General features: G+C 42.8%; 1 protein-coding gene across 4 annotated transcripts in view; it reads left to right on the top strand.

The window, feature by feature from the left end:
- ADGB (androglobin) overlaps positions 1-22,291 on the top strand; it is a 339,135-nt gene extending 316,844 nt beyond the window's left edge. Inside the window, exons 31-35 of one of the 4 annotated variants that reach the window (XM_040427354.1) lie at positions 2,520-2,684; positions 3,541-3,646; positions 12,397-12,490; positions 14,730-14,913; positions 21,958-22,291. In XM_040427354.1, coding sequence (XP_040283288.1) covers positions 2,520-2,684; positions 3,541-3,646; positions 12,397-12,490; positions 14,730-14,913; positions 21,958-22,143 — 735 coding nt within the window. In that variant the 3' untranslated portion in view covers positions 22,144-22,291. Of the gene's footprint in view, positions 1-2,519; positions 2,685-3,540; positions 3,647-12,393; positions 12,491-14,726; positions 14,914-21,957 lie in introns of all 4 variants that reach the window. The other 3 variants (XM_040427353.1, XM_040427352.1, XM_040427351.1) reach the window with 3 other exon arrangements.
- Positions 22,292-23,473: the final 1,182 nt, after the last annotated feature.

Genomic DNA, 23,473 nt, shown 5'->3' with positions numbered 1-23,473 from the left:
TTATTGTTAACGTGTATTTTATTTTATATCTTTCTTTCATTTATACTTAATATTTAGGTGTTTTTTTTCTCTTTTTTTTTTTACTAACTTTTAGCCCCCTTAGGGACTAGAACCCTTGTCCTATTCACCCTGATAGATCTCTATCAGGGTGAATAGGCTCTCACACTGTCCCTGCTGCTCTGTGCTTTGTGCACACAGCAGCATTGAGCTTACCATGGCAGCCAGGGCTTCAATAGCATCCTGGCTGCCATGGTAACCGATTGGAGCCCCAGGATTACACTGCTGGGGCTCCGATCGGAGGAGCAGGGGAGAGGGGATCCTGTGGCCACTGCCACCAATGATTAATACTGAGTGGGGGGGCGCACTGCGCCACCAATGTTTTTACTATTGGGACAGGGGTGGGGGGCGAACTGCGCCACCAATGATTAATACTGGGGGGCTTGGGGGGGGACACACTGCGCCACCAATGAAGATAAGCCTCTCATTCATTCATAAACACGAGGCGGGAGCTGGCTGCACAATCACATAGCCGGCTCCCGACCTCTATGAGCGGTAGCTGCGATCCGCGGCACCTGAGGGGTTAACTACCGCAGATCGCTGCTATTGCTCATAGAGGTCGGGAGCCGGCTATGTGATTCTGCAGCCAGCTCCCGCCTCCTGTATATGAATTAATGAGAGAGTTCTCTGTATTGGTGGCGCAGCGGCCACAGCCCCTCCCCTTCTCTTGTCCTCCTTCCTCTCACTGGCTGCAGCGGCACAGGGGGGAGGGAGACACTGGTTCCTTCTTCCCTGTGCTGCTGAGGGAACACGGAGAGCGCTGACAGCAGCGCGATCCTGGTTCCCAATACATTATCGGAATATCGGGAAAATAGATGCCGATACCGATAACGGTCAAAATACTGAATATCGGTAAAACCGATAATCGGTCGATCCCTAGTCACAACTGCCACTATGAGGATTTACTCACATTTTGAATTTTTTCCAATCTGTACCCATAGACATCCACAGTAGACTTATATGCAGTTCATTTTGATGTTTATTGTGACTGCAGTGCACGCTACACAATCTGCTAGTAATTTAATAAAGTAGAAAAGTGCCAGTAGTTTGTAGCCAGAAAGGCACTTTCCATTTAGGACAGTGGCGTAACGACAAATGACTGGGCCCCACAGCAAATTTGTGAAGGTCCCACCCCCAGAAACTTCTTCACAACCCCCACTCCTGTGGCTAGTCAAGGTAGCTCTTTCAGACAAGGTTCAATAGCTTCTTCGTCCATTTCCTACATTTGAGCTGTATATATATCATGATAGTATAAAACTGTTGAGGGGGGCCTGACAGCCAAATCTTTTAGTCCTCATTCTAAGGGGGAACCTTCTTCCCCTGCTTCCCCTATATCTCCTGATTTCGGAGCTGTAATCAGTTTATGACAACTAGGGGATAGTTTTATTGGTCACAGTAAAGCAGCACCAAATCCTATATAAAGTGAATAGGAACAATATGGTCTAAAGATGTTCATAAACATGAAAATCTCGAAACTCTATGGTAAAAGAGGTTGTTGATCATAATAGCCCATTAATTCTAGCGACTGGTGGAAGTCACCAAGGATTACCAATGATTTAAAGAGGTTTTCAAGTGTTTAATAATGATGACCTATCCTCAGAGGAGGCCGACTCCTGGCACCCCTTTTGATCAGTTGTGGCTCTTTCCTAGGCCAGTGAAATCACGTCCTTCAGTCACATGGTCTAGGCGCAGCTCAGTCCTATTCAAGCCATCCACTGGAGGCGCTGTTTTTGGTAAGCTGCGAGGAGACAGTGGAGCTTACAAGAGCACTACAGCTATGCAGCAGTTGATCGACAAGGGTGTGGACCCCCACAATCAGAAACTGATGACCTATCCTGAGGATAAGTCATCAGTATTAAACACTAAGAAAACCACTTTAAACTTCTAATATGTCTCTATGACATACGAGAGGTTTTCAAAACTGGGGTGCATTTTAAAGAGTGAATCTTCATATTTATTGCAGAAATTTCTGTAACTGTCCCGTTCCTCTGAATGAGGCTTGCATAAATCCATGTGCTTACCTCCTAAACAACTCCATTCATATCAATACAAATTAATTTCAGTCACAAACATTTCTGCTACAAATTTGTGTGAAAACATTAGGCTCATTTATTGGAGAAGATAATTGTTACGATTCGAAGCAAACGATAATCGTGTAATATGAATGAGTGTAGCGACTGAAGCATTTTACTAAAACACTTGTTCAACTCTTGTGAAATAATTGTTGCAAACAAGTAAATTATTGTTTCTCATTAATGAATTGTGGAAATGTAAATATGCTTTGTGTGACCTTTTGCTGATAGGCACGATGACGAAACAATCATTGTTTAAGGGAGTATACAATCCAATATGAATGAATTTGTGTGGTCAATCGCCTGAATGATTGTCTACTTGTCTAAATGAGCCTTTAGTGTTTTTCATTCAACAACAATTACTTAGTACTTAAAGTCAATGTGTTCCAGGCCCAACTGCAAATTGATCTAAACAAACCTTCCTGGATCCTGCGATTTGTCAGTGAAACAAGTGAGGTGGACACTCTAGAGGTGAAGAAAGACACAGAGCGTATGGATGAAATTAGAGCCTTAAAACAAGCCTGGGAGTTGGCAGAACCAGGTCGAGCTGTAAAGGTAACTCAAAGATTGAGTCTTCAATATTAGAATAATAATCAGGAAATGTATTCCCATCTGGACATTTATGGCATATCTGCAGTATGTGACATAAATGTCTGATTGGTGTGGATCTCACCTCTGTGAATAGCATCTTTCTCTGGAACTGGACCCCCATCTTGCAGCCACCAAAAATGGAGAGGTGGGCCTGCATGTGTTGCTCTCCATTCACTTCTTTGGGAGTCCAGAAGAATCTGAATAAGCACACACGGTTATTTTCGGAACTCCCATAGAAATCAAGGAGTCACACATGCATGGCCAGCTCTCCATTCATTCATGGTTGCCTCAAGATGGGGCCCTGTTCTCAAGAATTGTAAGGTTCCTAGAGGTTCAAATATGCGTTTTGGCTTCCTCCATAAACAGAATCAATGATGCAGGATCAGTCACACAAAAGACATGTCAATAAGTGACAGACCCCATTGACTTGGGGGCTGTAAGTTGGGTTCCACCATGCTGTCCAGTGTTTTGAAGGAAAAATAATGTTGCATCTTAGTTTTATTCTTCTACTCCATTTCTGCAATCGAGGCTCCTAACTGAGTCTCCAACACAGATGTGAGAACATCCTTTCATCATTTACTAATCAACTGAAAACTATGGGGGGGGATTTATCATAAGAATATTTGAAGTCAGTTTTGCTTGAGTGTGGGCTGGAGTACTTTGCACCACATTTATCAAGTATTGCACATTGTTTGTTAAATTTGGCACATCTTTAAACCTAACACTTTTGCTTAGAAATGAGACTCCAGTCTTTATGCCAACCCCCACCCCACCAAAATGCAGCAGCACAAGGTTTCATAAATACACCCTATATTTTTAGGCTTTACAGTCACGACTGCAGTTTGTGAACAAGTACATACATAAAGCTTCAACCCAGCAGATGGAAAATGCCCTTCAGGATGACCAAGTTTCAGCTGAGGAAGAAGGTAAAAATTGTGTGTGAAAAAGAATCTGTGCTAGAATGCCGTTTTTGTCATTGTTTTCGGTTGTGTATTAAAAAATGTCAGTAAGTCATTGCATGTAAGTTGAAGGAGTTCTCCGGGATTTTCATATTGATGGCTTATCTTCATGTGACCGATGGAGCACAGTGGCCTATTCTTTCAGCTAATCTGTGGGTATCCTGGGAATTGGACTATCACCAATCTGATATTAATGACCTGTCCTGAGGATAGGCCATCAATATCAAAATCCCAGGGAGCCCCTGTAAGTTATTGCATATAACATACAGTGCATTCACTAGTTGAGCAAATATATAAATGTAATCATACAATCAAAAGCATTTGGCTAAATGATGGTATTAAAAAGTAACTAAACTTTTTTTTCCCCATACATTAATAGTACAGAGGAATATAGGAAACTTTGTAATATATTTTATTAGAGAAATATGCTCCTTTCTCCTCCCTCATGCACTGATCATTTATTCTGAATTTACTGGTAAAATCCATACACAAGAGTCAATACATAGGAGGAAGAGGGAGGAGCTGCAGGGAGAGAAAGGCAGAGAGACAAACAGAAATGCTACATTACTTTCAACAGTACTAAGTGTTTTATCTTAACCAAAGGGATTGATTAATAGGTACACTGAAAAGTTAGTTATGCTGTTATGGCAGTGGGTATTGAACCACTTTGTTAAACAACAGTTTTGGCTTTGGGCTAAACTTAAAGGCATTATCCTGACAATCCCCTGGTATTCACTCCTTAACCTCTATACAGGGATCTGGACTTCACTGCAGAACAGCCACCAGACCACTACCGCTTAAAGAAGTCTCTGTGTGGTCAAAAGCTGACTCATGGGGGTCAGAGACACACAGTGTAGGGCACTAAGGGGTTAGAAAGACTCTCAGTTAAGGACAGGCCGAGGTCAGTGTTGTAATAAGGTAAACGGTCCAAGGTCAGGCATTGTAGGATCAGTACAGGTAACAGGTCAGGCAGCAGAGGGTCAAATATGGACAGAGATCAGGTACAATGGACATAAAAAAAACAGCACACTTAGCAGGAACTTAGCAAGCTGAGACACCAATTGCTCAGGAACACTCCCATTGGTACACAAGTGGACACCAATTACTAAGGCACCCTCCCCTTGGGGAAGGTGCCTAAAGTATCCACAGGTTGCCAGCCATTGGCTACTGAACAGTAGAGCATGTGTTGGCCCGCCCAGAGGAAGGCAGCAGGAGCCGGTAAGTAAAGCAGGACAGCAGCGACAGCCACTGCTGTCACATGTGCATCAACATAGTTTATATAAGTTTGACCAAAACTGAATGTTGACCCTATTGTGGGGTGAGAGGTCACTGCTGAACAGTTTTTGTGCTACTCTACCCAAAAATGTTCAGATCTGTTGACAGAATTTTGATGTGCATATTTAAAACATCTGTCATTCATATTAATTAGTGATGAGCGAAGCGAGCTTCGGATCCTAGATCACAAGTCGTTTCACTTAAAACTTTGGCTTAAGGCCTCATGCACACGACCGTTGTGTGCATCCGTGGCCGTTGTGCCGTTTTCTGTTTTTTTTCGCAGACCCATTGACTTTCAATGGGTCCGTGGAAAAATCGAAAAATGCACCGTTTTGCAGCCGCATCCGTGATCCGTGTTTCCTGTCCGTCAAAAAAATAGGACCTGTCCTATTTTTTTGACGGACAACGGTTCACGGACCCATTCAAGTCAATGGGTCCGTGAAAGAACACGGATGCACACAAGATTGGCATCCGCGTCCGTGATCCGTGGCCGTAGGTTACTTTCATACAGACGGATCCGAATATCCGTCTGCATAAAAGCTTTTTCAGAGCTGAGTTTTCACTTTGTGAAAACTCATATCCGACAGTATATTCTAACACAGAGGCATTCCCATAGTGATGAGGACGCTTCTAGTTAGAATATACTACGAACTGTGTACATGACTGCCCCCTCTTACAGGGGGCTGTGTACATGACTGCCCCCGATCTCTTACAGGGGGCTGTGATCCGCACAATTAACCCCTCAGGTGCTGCACCTAAAGGGTTAATTGTGCATATCATAGTCCCCTGTAAGAGATCAGGGGCTGCCAGGCAGCAGGGGGAAGACCCTCCTCCCTCCCCAGTTTTAATTTCATTGGTGGCCAGTGCGGCCCCCCTCCCTCCCTCTATTGTATTATTTTCATTGGTGGCACAGTGTGAGGCCCCCCCTCCCTCCCTCTATTGTATTATTTTCATTGGTGGCCAGTGTGCAGCCTCCCCTTACTTAGCAATATTAGAAGCATCATACTTACCTGCTGCGCTGTCTGTGACCGGCCGGGAGCTCCTCCTACTGGTAAGTGACAGATCATTAAGCAATGCGCCGCACAGACCTGTCACTTACCAGTAGGAGGAGCTCCCGTCCGGTCACAGACAGCGCAGCAGGTAAGTATGATGCTTCTAATATTGCTAAGTAACCATGGCAACCAGGACTGCAGTAGCGTCCTGGTTGCCATGGTTACCGATCGGAGCCCCAGCGATTAAACTGGGACTCCGATCGGAACTCTCCACTGCCACCAATGATCGGGGGGGGGGAGGGGAGGCCGCACACTGTGCCACCAATGAAAATAATACAATAGAGGGAGGGAGGGGGGGCCGCACACTGTGCCACCAATGAAATTAATACAATAGAGGGGGGGGGGGCTCACACTGGCCACCAATAAAATTATTCCAATAGAGGGGGGGCCGGGGGGGGGCCGCACACTGGCCACCAATGAAATTAATACAATAGAGGGAGGGAGGGAGGTCTGCCCCCTGCTGCCTGGCAGCCCCTGATCTCTTACAGGGGGCTATGATACGCACAATTAACCCCTTCAGGTGCGGCACCTGAGGGGTTAATTGTGCGGATCACAGCCCCCTGTAAGAGATCGGGTGCTGCCAGGCAGCAGGGGGCAGTCATGTACACAGTTCTTAGTATATTCTAACTTGAAGCACCCCCATCACCATGGGAACGCCTCTGTGTTAGAATATACTGTCGGATCTGAGTTTCACGATCTAACTCATATCCGACAGTATATTCTAATGGTGATGGGGACGCTTCAAGTTAAAATATACCATCGGATTGGAGAAAACTCTGATCCGATGGTATAATAGGGACTCCTGACTTTACATTGAAAGTCAATGGGGGACGGATCCGTTTGCAATTGCACCATATTGTGTCAACGTCAAACGGATCCGTCCCCATTGACTTGCATTGTAAGTCAGGACTGATCCGTTTGGATCCTCCAAAAATCAAGGAAGACCCACGGACGAAAAAACGGTCACGGACCAACGGAACCCCGTTTTGCGGACCGTGAGAAAATACTGTCGTGTGCATGAGGCCTAAGGCTCTACAGAGATCCTTCTCCATACAGAATTAAATTATACATCCTCTGATGAGACGAAGTAAGTTATTCGTGAAGTCCCGCAAGACATTGTTGAATAGCTTCGGTATTTGATTTTTTAAGTGGAAAACCACTTTAACCACCTAGTTGTTCTGGACCCACATTATAAAATTATGTTATTTTTAGCACACAGTGTGCGCCGTAAAAATTGCAGTTTTTTTAATCTTTCCTCCTAAAAATAAAATAATAAAAGTTATTTAATACACTATATATACCTCAAAATGCTTCCTTAAAAACTTACAACTAATCCTGCAAAATAAAAATAAAAATAGAATAAAAAATTAAAAAGCTATGACTGCTAGAACACGAAGGGGAAAATATTATTGGTCCTTAAGGCTAAAATTAATTATGTCACAAGAGTTGAGCGCCAACAAGATTTACTTCAGACAAACATTAAAAATCTACAATAAAAAAGTGACATTTTTGGGAGGGTTTTTCCAATTTAAACGTGACTGTTAGGAGGTTAAAACTTGGATCCGAACTCTGGTTCAGTTACGACTGGTACCTCAGAACTGAACCCAAGTTTGGATCTAAGTTTTAAAGTGGTTTTCCACTTTAACAATCAAATACCGAAGTTATTCAATGAAGTCTTGTGGGACTTCGTAATTAACTAACTTCGCCTCATTGGAGATTGTATATTTTAATGCTCTACGGAGACAGATCTCTGTACAGCATTAGGCTAGTTTCACACTAGTGGCAGGGGAGTCCGGCAGGCTTTTCTGTCCTGCCGCTAGTTCACGTGTGCCCCCGGACTGCCGCTCTGTCCCCATTGACTATAATGGGGGGGGGGGGGGGAGTTCCGGCGGCAGTACGGCAGCGCACGGCGAGTGGCAGCCGGACTAAAAGTACTGCATGTCGTACATGTACAGCGCTGTACATTGGATTCAACAACTTGAAAAAGTCCAGCTTCAATTGCCAAGGTAGAAAAAAGTATCTTTATTTCAGCGACTTTGTAAAAATAACAGGACAAATTGTTACGCGTTTCGGACCATTTTAGTGGGGGTCCTTCTTCCTACGTTGGCAATTGAAGCTGGACTGTTTCAAGTTGTTGAATCCGTGATTGCCAGCACTTTCCAGAGGCTTTGTCCGTGCTCATTGCAAAGGAACACAGATGAGAGCTGCATGCACACCTGTTTTAGCGCTGTACATTGTATAGCAGATGTGCTTGGTATCGCGCTCAGCCCCAATGGGGCTGAGCTGCTCCTAGGCCACGTGAACAATGAACGTGACATCACTGGCCTAGGAAGAACAGATAGAAGGCCTCGCTGCTCACAGGAGCACTGCTGCCTTCTCAAACAGCTGATCAGATACTGATGACCTATCCTTTGGATAACTTATCAGCAAAAAATCTCGGAAAACCCCTTTAGGTAAGGGAACATCAACTAGGTAGGTAGGGGTAGTGGTGTGGGTGGAAGTACAGTCCTGCAATATTCCCTATCCTACATGACACACTTCTGCCTTGCACCCAGGCAAATCCCCAGCACCAAGGGCACCGAAAGTATCACCAGGCAGTAGCCTCAACTCCAGGGAGTGCCCCGAGAAAAGAAAGGGTGCACCCTCCAGTCACTGCACAGCCCTAGGGAGCACCAGTATGGAGATTTCTACCGTGATCCTTGAGTACCACTACAACTCATAATAACTACCACTCCCATCATCCACGCACACTTTGGTGGGTCGCTGCAGGTAGATGTGCGCAACCCAGTCCCTGTGCCATATATATTCTTCCTATGACCCTCAGGAGCTGACCTTTTCCTGCTGGGTCATCTATAGGCATAAGCCTCTTGTGCCAAATAGAATATTGAGTCCAGTTAAAGCCATTGAAATGAATGGGGCTGAGAGCGATACCAAGCATAGTCTCTATACAATGTACGGCGCTGTGCTTGGTAAGCACAGAGAAAGGCTCCCACAGGAGCGCCGGTGCCTTCTCAAACAGCTAATCGGTGGGGTCCCGGGTGTTGGACCCCCAACGATCAGATCCTGATGACCTATCCTGAGGATAGGTCATCAGTATCAAAATCCTGGAAAACCCCTTTAATGTGTTCAATCTGAATTCGTTATTTGACACATTTAAGTTTTATATCACAGTGCATTATCTTGTTCTCTATAGGACTACAGAAAAATCTACAGTTAACTGGCATACAAAAGGAATAGTTAATATACAGATTTAGTTCTGCTACATGTACATTGTCACGATCCCTACTCAATAGGTCACGTCACTGGGGTAAATTATACTAGTGAGCTCATCAAGTTACCACAGAAATTCCCACCCACCTATTATACAGTAGATGACGGAATTATGCTAACTTACTCCCCTAGATTCTAACACCCCAATATTTTCTATCACAATAGCTGCCACCACCTATACTATAAGGCAATAGGGGCCTATACTCAGATATTCTCTCAACCCAAATTTAACACAGTAACACAGGTTATCTATATGGGACCTAAAGTGCTCTGAAACACTACTGGTAACGTTATTCCCTGCCTGTACAGGTATGATCCCATAATCTGAGTCGCTTCGTCCCGGTCATACAGACACCAAATATGATTGAGTTATGATTTCCAGAAGGCCAGATCCTGAATACCGAGAAATGCCTCCTGTCCAGTATGGCGTGCATAGACTCTGCCCGAAGCCCATGTCCGGCTGAACACAATTATTAGGGTTCTGAGGCTGTGGGTGCCATGAGGTCGGAGTTATGGCTTCTGATATTATTTCATTCATCTACTGAATGGCTTAGACCACCCGCTGGTCTAGCAGACAACATGTCTAGGGTGGCTGTGCATTTTAAGTATCCCCCTCCCAGGTCTTCATTAGGATGCCCAAATGGTTTTCAATTAGTAGGCCTGTGCTAAATGGGGGCTTCCTCTGAGAATGTGAAGTTTCTCACCTAGTCTTCAGACGGGCTGGCATCTAGAGGCACCATGTGCATTTGCTTAATAGATCAATTAGCCACTGCTATACAATTAGCTATTGATAATGTACGTTTAGGAGAATATGAGATCTATCTATCTGTCTATTCACCTCAGATTTCGTTACATACATATTATACTACATATACTTGTATACATAGCCATTTCAAAACTGAAAAGTTAAAAAGTCTTCTTTAAGTAAATTTAGCTAAGTATATTAGTTATATATTACACTATCATTTTTTTAAGTAATTTGCACAATAAAGAGGACCTTTCACCTCTCCTGACATGCCTATTTTAATAGCCACAGGCATTCGCCGTGTAATAACAATTCTGGAGCATCTATTCTTATGGCTCCATGTTGTACTGTTCCTTTATTAGTTGCACTAAAAGTTATGAATGAATTGCTATTAGCCTTCAGTAAGGGTACAGAAGGGGGTAACCAGTTGGGGGGGGGTGTACCTGCACAGTCTGAAAATGGCAGCACTGATTGGATAGAGTCAGTCTGTGTACAGTCGTGGCCAAAAGTTTTGAGAATGACCAAAATATTAGTTTTCACAAAGTTTGCTGCTAAACTGCTTTTAGATCTTTGTTTCAGTTGTTTCTGTGATGTAATGAAATATAATTACACGCACTTCATACGTTTCAAAGGCTTTTATCGACAATTACATGACATTTATGCAAAGAGTCAGTATTTGCAGTGTTGGCCCTTTTTTTTCAGGACCTCTGCAATTCGACTGGGCATGCTTTCAATCAACTTCTGGGCCAATTCCTGACTGATAGCAACCCATTCTTTCATAATCACTTCTTGGAGTTTGTCAGAATTAGTGGGTTTTTGTTTGTCCACCTGCCTCATGAGGATTGACCACAGGTTCTCAATGGGATTAAGATCTGGGGAGTTTCCAGGCCATGGACCCAAAATGTCAACATTTTGGTCCCCGAGCCACTTAGTCATCACTTTTGCCTTATGGCACGGTGCTCCATCGTGCTGGAAAATGCATTGTTCTTCACCAAACTGTGGTTGGATTGTTGGAAGAAGTTGCTGTTGGAGGGTGTTTTGGTACCATTCTTTATTCATGGCTGTGTTTTTGGGCAAAATTGTGAGTGAGCCCACTCCCTTGGATGAGAAGCAACCCCACACATGAATGGTCTCAGGATGCTTTACTGTTGGCATGACACAGGACTGATGGTAGCGCTCACCTTTTCTTCTCCGGACAAGCCTTTTTCCAGATGCCCCAAACAATCGGAAAGAGGCTTCATCTGAGAATATGACTTTGCCCCAGTCCTCAGCAGTCCATTCACCATACTTTCTGCAGAAGATCAATCTGTCCCTGATGTTTTTTTTGGAGAGAAGTGGCTTCTTTGCTGGCCTTCTTGACACCAGGCCATCTTCCAAAAGTCTTCGCCTCACTGTGTGTGCAGATGCGCTCACACCTGCCTGCTGCCATTCCTGAGCAAGCTCTGCACTGGTGGCACTCCGATCCCGCAGCTGAATCCTCTTTAGGAGACAATCCTGGCGCTTGCTGGACTTTCTTGGACGCCCTGAAGCCTTCTTAACAAGAATTGAACCTCTTTCCTTGAAGTTCTCGATGATCCTATAAATTGTTGATTGAGGTGCAATCTTAGTAGCCACAATATCCTTGCCTGTGAAGCCATTTTTATGCAACGCAATAATGGCTGCACGTGTTTCTTTGCAGGTCACCATGGTTAACAATGGAAGAACAATGATTTCAAGCATCATCCTCCTTTTAACATGTCAAGTCTGCCATTTTAACCCAATCAGCCTGACATAATGATCTCCAGCCTTGTGCTCGTCAACATTCTCACCTGAGTTAACAAGACGATTACATTGAAATGATCTCAGCAGGTCCTTTAATGACAGCAATGAAATGCAGTGGAAAGGGTTTTTTAGGATTAAGTTAATTTTCATAGCAAAGAAGGACTATGCAATTCATCTGATCACTCTTCATAACATTCTGGAGTATATGGAAATTGCTATTATAAAAACTTAAGCAGAAACTTTTCCAATTTCCAATATTTATGTAATTCTCAAAACTTTTGGCCACGACTGTAGGTAAACCCCCCCCCCCCCCCAAACTGGTTACCTGCCATCTGTAACCTCACTGAAGGCTAATAGCAATTCATTTATAACTTCTAGTATAAATAATAAAGGAATGGCAGAACATACAGTCATAAGAAAAGATGTTCCAGAATTGCTATTACATGGGGAATGCATAAAGCTATTAAAACAGGCATGTTAGGAGAGGTGAAAGGTCCTCTTTAAATGCATTTTGTGTGTGGGTGTGTGAAGAAATAAGAAGCTATTAGCAGTTTGTTATGTTTTACCCCTCTGATAATGCAAAATTATACATTTCTCCTTCTGGCTTTCAGTAGTATTGACTTCAAAAATCCAAGAGCCTCAGTCATCTGAACAAGTGGCAACATTGAAAAGAGAATTAGAACCTTTGGACTTATCTCCTTTCATTAGGTAAGCAGCGGAATATTACGGTAATATTTAGTTACGAATAGTATTATATGGAGTGAGTGGAAATATCCGTCCAGAATGTGAAGCAGGTTTCAGAGAAAAAAAAGAAAAAAACTGAAATCTTGTATAAAATATTGTTATACCTCCTTACAAGCATCAACACAGTGAGAGATAGTCTTGTAGAAAGGATGTTCCTTTAAAGGCATTGTCTCACTTCAGCAAAATCACATTTAGGCCTCTTGCCCACGAACGTAAGTGCTCGTGCCCGTGCTGCGGACTACATACGGCGGTTCCCAATACAGGGGTCACCAGACGTGTGTATTCCGCATCACTTATGCAGACCCATTCACTTGCGGTGCAGAACGGAATCACGGAACAGAACCCCACGGAAGCACTACAGAGTGCTTCTGTGGTGTTCTGTTCCAAGCTTCCGTTCCGCAAAAAGATAGAACTTGTTCTATCTTTTTGCGGAACGGATGGATCACGGACCCCATTCAAGTGAATGGGTCTGCGATCCGCATGCGGCTTCCCCACGTTCAGTGTCAGTATTTAATGCTGCTCCCCCCACCTTAATGCCAGTATCTAATTCTCTCCCCATCCTAGTGCCAGTATATAATGCTCCCCCCACCCTAGCACCAGTATAAAATGCCCCCCACCCTTGTGCCAGTATATAATGTTCCTTCCACCCTAGTGACAGTATACAATGCTCCCCTCCACCCTTGCGGCAGTATATAATGCATCTCCCCACCCTAGCGCCAGTATATAATGCTGTCACCACCATAGTGCCAGTATATAATGCATACCCCCACTCTACTGCCAGTATTTAATGCTCTCCCCCACCCTGGTTCCATTATATAATGTTCTCCCCCATTGTGCCAGTATATCATGCTCTCCTCCCACACTTTAGTGCCAGTATATAATGCTCCCCCTGTAGTGCCAGTATATAATGCTGTCTCCACCATAGTGCCAGTATATAATGCATACCCAACTCTACTGCCAGTATTTACCACTCTCCCCCACCCTGGTGACAGTATATAATGTTCTCCCTCATTGTGCCAGTATATCATGCTCTCCGTCCACACTCTAGTGCTCCCCCATTCTAGTGCCAGTATATAATATACCCCCTCCCCTGTAGTGCCAGTATATAATTTATCCCCCTCTCCCTGTAGTGCCAGTATATAATGCTCTCCCCCCATCCTAGTGCCAGTATATAATGCTCCCCCCCCCACCCTGGTGCCAGTATATAATGCTCCCCCCACCCTAGTGCCAGTATTTAGTGCTCTCCCCCATCTTAGTGCCAGTATATAATGCAGCCCCTTCCCTCGTAGTGCCAGTATATAATGCATCCCCCTCCCCTCCATTTTGCCAGTATATCATACTCTCCCCCCACACTCTAGTGACAGTATATAATGTACCCTCTGCCCCTGTAGTGCCAGTATATTATTTATCCCCCTCCCCCTGTAGTGCCCGTATATAATGCTCTCCCCCATCCTAGTGCCGGTATATAATGCATCCCCCTCCCCTTTAGTGCCAGTATATAATGCACCCCCCTGTAGTGCCAGTATATAATGCACCCCCTTCTCCCCTGTAGTGCCAGTATATAATGCACCCCCCTCCCCTTGTAGTGCCAGTATATAATGCATCCCCCCTGTAGTACCAGGTATACCTGATGCTCCTCCACCCCCTTCCTTTTTGCTCCCAGTACTGTCTTGCATAGGGGGGGGGGGGACACTTACCTCACTCCCGTTCCCCTGCCACCATCTGAGATGGATGTTGCCATGTCCCGCTCCTGCCCTGGGTCTCGCACAATGACGTGATCACATGAGATCTAGCACAGTAGGTCGCAGTGACATCATTGTGACCTCTTGCGCCACTCTGCTGCCTCATAGTCTTTAGGCCCTGAAGCTTATGAGACTGAACGGCTGCAGATGGGGCCATAATAACGCCCCCTGATATGAGTAGTTACGCCTACCCTCACCTACCCCTCGTCCCGACCTCGGGAGCAAGCAATCACAGTATTGATTCCTTGTCTCCATACACTGGTGATGATTTCTGCATGTAAATGCAGCTCTCACCTCCTCTCACAATCAGGCAATTATTGGGAACAAATGCTACATTCTGATAATATCTCTAAAGTTGGCTTACCCTATGTCAAGGCGCCTTTACATACAATTGTTCTAGTAGTAACACACAGTTCCTTATATATGCTTATTGTGGTACTAACCTCATACTTCTTTAGCAGAAGCAGACAGCCAGAACCTGTACTCCGTGATGAGCAGGTCATTCAACAACAGGCAGTGCAGAAAGCAGAGGAAATCCGACAATTCCGACAGCTTAAAGAAGAGATTAGAAAGCAACGTGAACAAGAACTAAATGCCAGAAATGTGCAAAAGCAGAAAGTTCTACAAATGTATGAGGATTTGCAGGTAAAAATGTGCCCTTTAGATAAATGGATTGTTTATTGCAATTAGGATTTGAGGGAAACTGCTGATCCTGATTTCATAGATGTCGGCATTTCATTACTTTTGGACATATTATTGAATATGGTTGATTAGTTATACCTAGGACCAGATAACCCTATAGGCACAATAGACACGTCTGAAGGAAGGACGTATGCACTGGCTTGCGTGGATACTTGTCACTTGTAGATCATGGAACATAGTGGACCAGTTTCTTTCTACTTTGTTTTTGGTTCCATTTGGAGGGCAGATTAAGTGCTTGCAGGTTTTGCAAAAATATTTTCAAAATTTCTAATTGGAAACACATCTGAGCATTGTGTCTTTATGAGTTTGTTAGTTGTTTGCATTAGCAGGTGCATTGTATGCCTCAATAAATATGCGCCATCTTGGGGAACGTGACAGTAGGCTATTCTGGGGAATATTGAATATGAATAATAAATACATCAGGAAGCGAAAGTAATATGTGGAATTTAAAATCAGTTGTCATTTGGGATCAGAACTGTGTTAAGTGTATGGAGGATCATAGCTTACGTAAGTATATACAAAACCCATGGGAAAAATCTATTAATAATTTAAACAGCTTATAATTATACTACATGTGCCAAATCTATTAGTGGCTTGTAAATTTGGTGCAGATATTATTGACCTGTGTCATGGTACTGTTTCATATGCAAAGGCAGAAAATTCCTTAACTTGCCGGAGGACCACTTTATGGGCCAGATTGTACAAGATTTCACTGCAATGCTCTGCTGGATCTGGTCATTTCTAACAATGCTGAGCTTGTTGGGAACATCACCGTTCATGAGACACTGGATAATAGTGACCACAATATAATTATATTTCCCCTGAACTATAAGGTTGGGGCTACAATGCGACTTTTTGTAGCTTGACTGATTGATTTTAACTATTGAATGACAGCTGGAGTCCACAAGATTGCATTCAATTGACTTCATTCATTTGGACTGCAGTTGTGGTTCAATAGTTAAAATCAATCAGTCATGCTACAGGAAGTCGCAGTGTAGCCCCAGCCTAAGGCTGCATTCACACGTCTGTGGAATACAAATCAGGGGTCAGTTGCAGCCTTAAAATTTACAAAGGGCTTAATAAAATCTGTAAAAAGTGGTAAAATCTGTGAAAATACAAAATAAATGTCTGGTCTCCAAAGGCAGCAAATCGAATCCCCAAAAATTATTTGGCTGGGCTGGGAGCTGCTGGGCTTGTGCCGTCACTGCTCCCTCACATAGTGGACAATAGAGTAACCTCTTAAGGATCCTCGCCGTACATGTACGGCGCTGGTGGACGTGACTTAAGGACCAGTGCCGTACATGTACTGCGGGCTGATCGGGCGGGTGCAGGAGCTGCGCCCGCCTGATCAGCGGCATGGACCTGGAAGTCACTGACAGCCAGGCCCCTGCTGCATACGCCAGCACCGGTAAAAACACTGATGCCGGTGTATTAACCCCTTGTATGCCGCGATCAAAGCTGACCACAGCATGCAGAGGGTTTGCCGAGGGTACGGGTGCCCTCCCCTTCCCCATCCGGTGCCCGCGTTGCAGTGACCGGGACCCAATGGCAGAGAAGGCAGTCCGATGCCTTCCATAGACATCGGGGATAGCCTTCTACGGAAACCTGTGAGATCCAGCCCTTAGGCTGGATCATAGGCAGGCTGCCAGCATAAAAGCTGACAGCCAATGCATTACAATACAGGTTAAATTGTAATGCATTGCAAAGGGGATCAGACCCCAGAAGTTGAAGTCCGAGAGTGGGACAAAAGTAAAAAGTTTAAAAAAGTGTTTTTCATAATAAAAAATAAAAAGTTTCAAGTAAAAAACTAGATAAGAAAAGAAAACCAGATTTTCGTGTTGCCACGTCTGTAATGACTGGCTCTACAAAAATATCACATGATCCACCCCCTCACCTGAACGCCGTAGAAAAAAATAAAATAAAAACTGTGATTAAACAATAATTTTTTTGTCACCTTACATCACAAAAAGTGCAACAACAAGTGATTAAAAAGGTGTATGCCCCCCAAAATAGTAGCAATCAAACCGTCACCTCATCCGCAAAAAATCTCCTACATAAAACAATTGGGCAAAAAATAAAAAACTATGGCTCTCAGAATATGGAGACACTAAAACATGATTTTTTTTGTTTCAAAAATGCTTTTATTGTGTTAAAAGTGAAAAAAAAAAAAGTATACATATTAGGTATTGCCGCGTCCGTAACAACCTGCTGTATTAAAATATCACATGACCTAACCCCTCAGATGAAGACCGTTAAAAAAAAAACTGTCAAAAAAGTCATTTATTGTCACCTTACATCACAAAAAGTGTAATACCAAGTAATCAAAAAGTCATACTTACCCCAAAACAGAACCCATTAAACCGTCATCTCATCAAGCAAAAAATGAGACCCTACCTAAGACAATCACTCAAAAAAAAACTATAGCTCTCAGAATATGGAGACACTAAATTATAATTCTTTTTTGTTTCAAAAATTTTGTTATTGTGTAAAACTTGAATAAATTAAAAAAGTATACATATTACGTATTGCCTCATCCATAACAACCTGATGTATAAAAATACAGGTGAACACCGTAAAAAAATAATAATAATAATAAACGGTGTAAAAAAAGCCATTTTTTGGCACCTTACATCACATAAAGTGAGATACCAAGCGATCAAAAAGTCATATGCACCCTAAAATAGTACCAATCAAACCGTCACCTCATACTGAAAAAAATTAGCCCCTACATAAGGCTACTTTCACACTAGCGTTAATATTTTGCGGTATTGAGATCCGTCATAGGGTCTCAGTACCGGAAAAAAACGCTTCAGTTTCGTCCTTATTCATTGTCAATAGGGATAAAACGTAATGAACAGAACTAAATGCTCCAAAATGCATTCCATTCCGTTTTCATACCAGAGAGCAAACCACAGCATGCTGGGGTTGACTTTCCGTCCTGGGATGCGGAGCAAAACAGACCATTTTCTCTGACACAATAGAAAACAGATCCGTCCTCGATTGACTTTCAATGGAGTTCATGACGGATCCGTCTTGGGTATGTTAAAGATAATACAACCAGATCTGTTCATAACGGATGCAGATGGTTGTATTATCAGTAACGGAAGTAAAACGCTAGTGTGAAAGTAGCCTAAGACAGTCGCCCAAAAAATAAAAAAAAATATGGCTTTCAGAATATGGGAGTCCTCTCCTGCATAACGGAAACGGGACGGATCCGTTATGCAGGCCATAGACTTTTATGACAGAATGAATAACGGAATGCCTCTAAAGGAATTCCATTATGCATTCCATCATAGAATAGCGTTATGGTCCGTGGTAACGGAATCCATAACGCAATTCTGCTCTTACCACCAACAAAGCGTGAACAAATTTCATAACATAAAATTCGCTCATCTCTAGGTAGTAACACTGGGAGAGTCACTTGTAGAGAAAGATCTGGATGTACGTGTAGTTCATAGATTACATACGAGCATGCAGTGTCAATCAGCTGCTTCTAAGGCAAGCAGATATTGTCGTGTAATACGCAAGGAATGGACTTGCAGGGCAGGGATGTAATATTACCACTTTACAACGTTTTGGTGCGGCCTCATCTGGAATATGCAGTTCAGATCTGGACATCAGTTCATAGAAATGATGCCCTGGAGCTGGGAAAAGTACAAAGTAGAGCGACTAAACTGATAAGCGGCATGGAGGGTATTAATTATGATGACAAACTAAAATAATTAAATGTATTTAGTCTTGAGAAGAGGCATCTAAGAGGGGACATGTAAATATATAAATGACAATACGGTGAAAAGCAGTTCCATATAAAATCCCCTCAAAAAATAAGGGGGACACTGCCTCCAACTGGAGGTGAAAAAGTTTAGTCTTGAGGACAACAAGGCTTCTTCACCACAAGAACTGCAAATCTGTGGAACAATCTACCTTAGAAGGTGTTCACAGTAGGAACAGTGGAAAGTTTAAAAAAAAAGGCTTAGCTGATTTCCTAGAACTTAATAAGATTAAAGGGGTTCTCCATGACGCGTCGGGGTTCCTTTGGATTACTATCCTAATTATCATATTATAGGGTGTAGTAGAATATAATGGAGTGGCTCACCGCTGATTGTGGGTGGTACGGTGCTAACAAGCTCTGATTGAGGACACCCTGCCTCAATTAGTAAAAATGGGTGAAAAAAGTGGAAATACGAGCGAGCACTCACTCTATGGCATGAAATATTTATTATATATCTAATATAAATTCATACAATAAATAAAATATATACACTCAAAATATTAAAATTCCTAGGAAATTGGTCTAGTACGACCATAGACAATGAATTACAACCACAATAGTATCTATAATAATATCACTTGTAGCAATGAACAGCAGCAACTGTTAAACAGTAATAATATAACAATAAATTGGCAGCTATTGCACAAAGGATTAAGGCAATATGGAGGAACTATAAAGAAAATATAATAGCGACAAATAGCGCAGGTACGCAATCGATGTCCAAGGATGGCGTGTAATGAGGACCACAAAGATTAGTGGAGGTGAAAAAGTGTTCAGTGGTTTGTGTCCAAACAAATAGTGATAAAAACAAAAATAAAAATAAAAATGAATCCCTTTTGTGTCCGTGAAAAAATGAATGAAGTGAAAATAAAGTCTCAATATCAAAGTGAATTATGTTGCGGTCCAATACACATCAATATGTGCTTAAACCTTCTATAGTTAGCAGTAGTTGTCACAAAAACTGTCCCAGTTAGTGTCTTTTCTTACAGACCATATAATATAAGAAACTCTGTGGACTTGTAATTTTTGAACAAGGCTATAATCAGCCGTCTGAAACAAGCGATTCACTCAGATGTGAGTGCGGCTAATGTTCTTAGGAGAGAGGAAGACCCTTACCTCCTTCCACATATGATTCCGAAATCCTATTCCTAGCTGTGTGCAGCCGATGAAGAGAGGACGCCAATACTCCCTCGCTATTCGTGCTGATCAACAATCCAATCTCGTGATAGCAAGAGCGGGACTCCCGTCCGGTAAGCTAAATCACTGCGCTTAGTTCGTCGATTTGTTTGCTGGAACAGCTTGGATTCGGTTCATAAAAACATAAAGTCTAGCATGGCCATGCACAGATTAGCTGTTGCGGAGGTTTCACCAGAGTGTCCGATATCCCAGACGCGTTTCGGGATGATTCCACATCCCTTCCTCAGTGGTCAATGATGACCACTGAGGAAGGGATGTGGAATCATCCCGAAACGCGTCTGGGATATCGGACACTCTGGTGAAACCTCCGCAACAGCTAATCTGTGCATGGCCATGCTAGACTTTATGTTTTTATGAACCGAATCCAAGCTGTTCCAGCAAACAAATCGACGAACTAAGCGCAGTGATTCAGCTTACCGGACGGGAGTCCCGCTCTTGCTATCACGAGATTGGATTGTTGATCAGCACGAATAGCGAGGGAGTATTGGCGTCCTCTCTTCATCGGCTGCACACAGCTAGGAATAGGTTTTCGGAATCATATGTGGAAGGAGGTAAGGGTCTTCCCCTCTCCTAAGAACATTAGCCGCACTCACATCTGAGTGAATCGCTTGTTTCAGACGGCTGATTATAGCCTTGTTCAAAAATTACAAGTCCACAGAGTTTCTTATATTATATGGTCTGTAAGAAAAGACACTAACTGGGACAGTTTTTGTGACAACTACTGCTAACTATAGAAGGTTTAAGCACATATTGATGTGTATTGGACCGCAACATAATTCACTTTGATATTGAGACTTTATTTTCACTTCATTCATTTTTTCACGGACACAAAAGGGATTCATTTTCATTTTTATTTTTATTTTTGTTTTTATCACTATTTGTTTGGACACAAACCACTGAACACTTTTTCACCTCCACTAATCTTTGTGGTCCTCATTACACGCCATCCTTGGACATCGATTGCGTACCTGCGCTATTTGTCGCTATTATATTTTCTTTATAGTTCCTCCATATTGCCTTAATCCTTTGTGCAATAGCTGCCAATTTATTGTTATATTATTACTGTTTAACAGTTGCTGCTGTTCATTGCTACAAGTGATATTATTATAGATACTATTGTGGTTGTAATTCATTGTCTATGGTCGTACTAGACCAATTTCCTAGGAATTTTAATATTTTGAGTGTATATATTTTATTTATTGTATGAATTTATATTAGATATATAATAAATATTTCATGCCATAGAGTGAGTGCTCGCTCGTATTTCCACTTTTTTTCACCCATATTATAGGGTGTATTTTAGAATACTCGGTGCACCATGTACCTCTTGATGTGGTCTCACATCATTAGGGTTGTATACATCGGGCACCTTTTCTATATGTTTATTTGTCTGTTTTGTTTGGTAGCCCACCACTGAGCCAGCACCCACCACCTGTCACCATTTCTAGGGAACGACAGGAGGTGGTAGGTTAGGCTCGAGGACAGGGAGTCCCCACCACCAGGGGACGTCCCTGGGCTGAGGTGTAGCTCAGGTCATCAGTGTAGGGATACCATTCCCCCACCCATGATTAGCTCACCTAGCCAGCTGAGGGTCTACCTTATAAACAGTATAGTTGAGTTCGTCATGTTTTACGTGTTTGATTCTTATTAAAATTAGTTACATTTTTCCATAAGGGTTTACTTCACTGCTGGACTTGATTGTTCTCCATGACAACAGAAAGTCATAGGACTCTCAGATGTATTTGGTGACTTATATAATAGCTATAAAAAAAAATTCTGCTATAATAGCTATAAAAAAAACAATGCTGTACCCTGGCCCCCTTCGAAATTTTATGTTGGAAGATAATATGCAGCATCGGGTGCTTGGAAGCATTGCTAGCATGTTAGGAATTATTAGCACTTCAGTATTATTGTAGCTGCACTGGCATGCAACAGCGTAGATATTACTCTGGGGTTGAAACCTATATATAAATTACTATATATTATTATATATCAATTACTATTTTCATTTCTTGCAGATATCACTTGATAGTGCGCGGGAACAGATTATCAGTGTCCAGGAAGCATATAAGAGAAAACTACTAGAAGCAGATAAAAGAAAGCAGGAAGTTAATGCAGCTGAAGAAGGCATCAATCGCTCAGAAGAAAAGAAAACACCATCTGCCCAGAAGAGGAAAAGTGCAAAAAGTGGAAAAAAGAAATAACTAAATAAAGAAATTCTCCATTCATATGGTTCCTGAAGATCACTGATGTATGGTGTTAAGATAAATGTAAAAATACAATTTACACCTCCTGCATATGACTGTCTTGTGGATCTGCAAAATACGTATGCGGTCCTATGTATCCCGCAATTTTTTCCCAGGGCCTACTGTAAAAAAGCCTATTCTTGTCCCCAAAACAAGAATAGGACAGGTCACATGGATGTGGACAGCACACGGACGCATCCGTCTGCTGTCCTTTTTTTTTTTTTTATTGCAGCATAAAATTCACAAAAAATATGGATGGAACACGGACAAAAAATATGGTCAGCACACAGGTACTGCTGAGTGTTACCAGTAGTTGGTGTGTCTGACTCTGTCCAATCAGTGTTGATGGTGTGAGACTGTGCGGGGGGACACCCTGTACCTTTATTACAAGTTGCTAGCAATTCATTCATAACTTAGAAATAAGAAAGGAATCACGCAATGAGCCATAAGAATAGATGCTGCAGAATTACATGGGGAATTAATTCGCAAGTAGTTACTATAAGAGCCATGCTTGGAGTAGTGACAGGTCCTTTTTAAAGATTTCCCTCATGATAAACTCCCTCAATACCACTATTACCGTATATTAAGACACTATTTTTTCATTAACACAGTAGGACTGGGGAGCAGTGAATATGGCACTCCTCGTGCTGCCTGTGCTCACCGCTCCCTGGTCTTCTGCTGGTGCTGCATGCTGTGCTGTGACCTGCGCACAGCGTGAGGACTTAAGCATGTTCTGTGACCTCACACTGTGCGTTGTGGGATCATAGCAAGGCGGCAAAAGCGATGTATCTTCTGAGTGGCAGTGCAGTCCAGAGAAGAAGTGAGTTGAGTTATTTTTTTGTCTGATCTGAGGTCTGATTAACATTGTGGGTCTGATTGAGGGTCTGATCTGAGGTCTGATTAACATTGGGGGTCTGAGTTGAGGTCTGATTAGCATTTGGGGTCTGATCTGAGGTCTGATTAACATTGAGGGTCTGATCTGAGATCTGATTAACATTGGGGCTCTGATTGGGGGGCTAAATTGATGTCTGATTAACATTTTTGGTCTGATATGAAGTCTTATTAACATTGGGGGTCTGATCTGAGGTTTGATTAACACTTGAGGTCTGATTGGGGGGTCTGAGCTGAGGTCTGATTACCATTAAGGGTCTGATCTGAGGTCTGATTAACATTGGGGTTCTGATTGACATCTGATTAACAATGGGGGTCTGATCTGAGGTCTAATTAACATTGGGGGTCTAATCTGAGGTTTTATTAACACTTGAGGTTAGTGATGGACGATGATCGT

The sequence above is a fragment of the Bufo bufo genome, chromosome 4, assembly GCF_905171765.1.
Source record: "Bufo bufo chromosome 4, aBufBuf1.1, whole genome shotgun sequence".
Taxonomy (NCBI): domain Eukaryota; kingdom Metazoa; phylum Chordata; class Amphibia; order Anura; family Bufonidae; genus Bufo; species Bufo bufo.
Note: the sequence above shows the minus strand (reverse complement) of the source record. Positions and strands in the feature narration are given on the sequence as shown.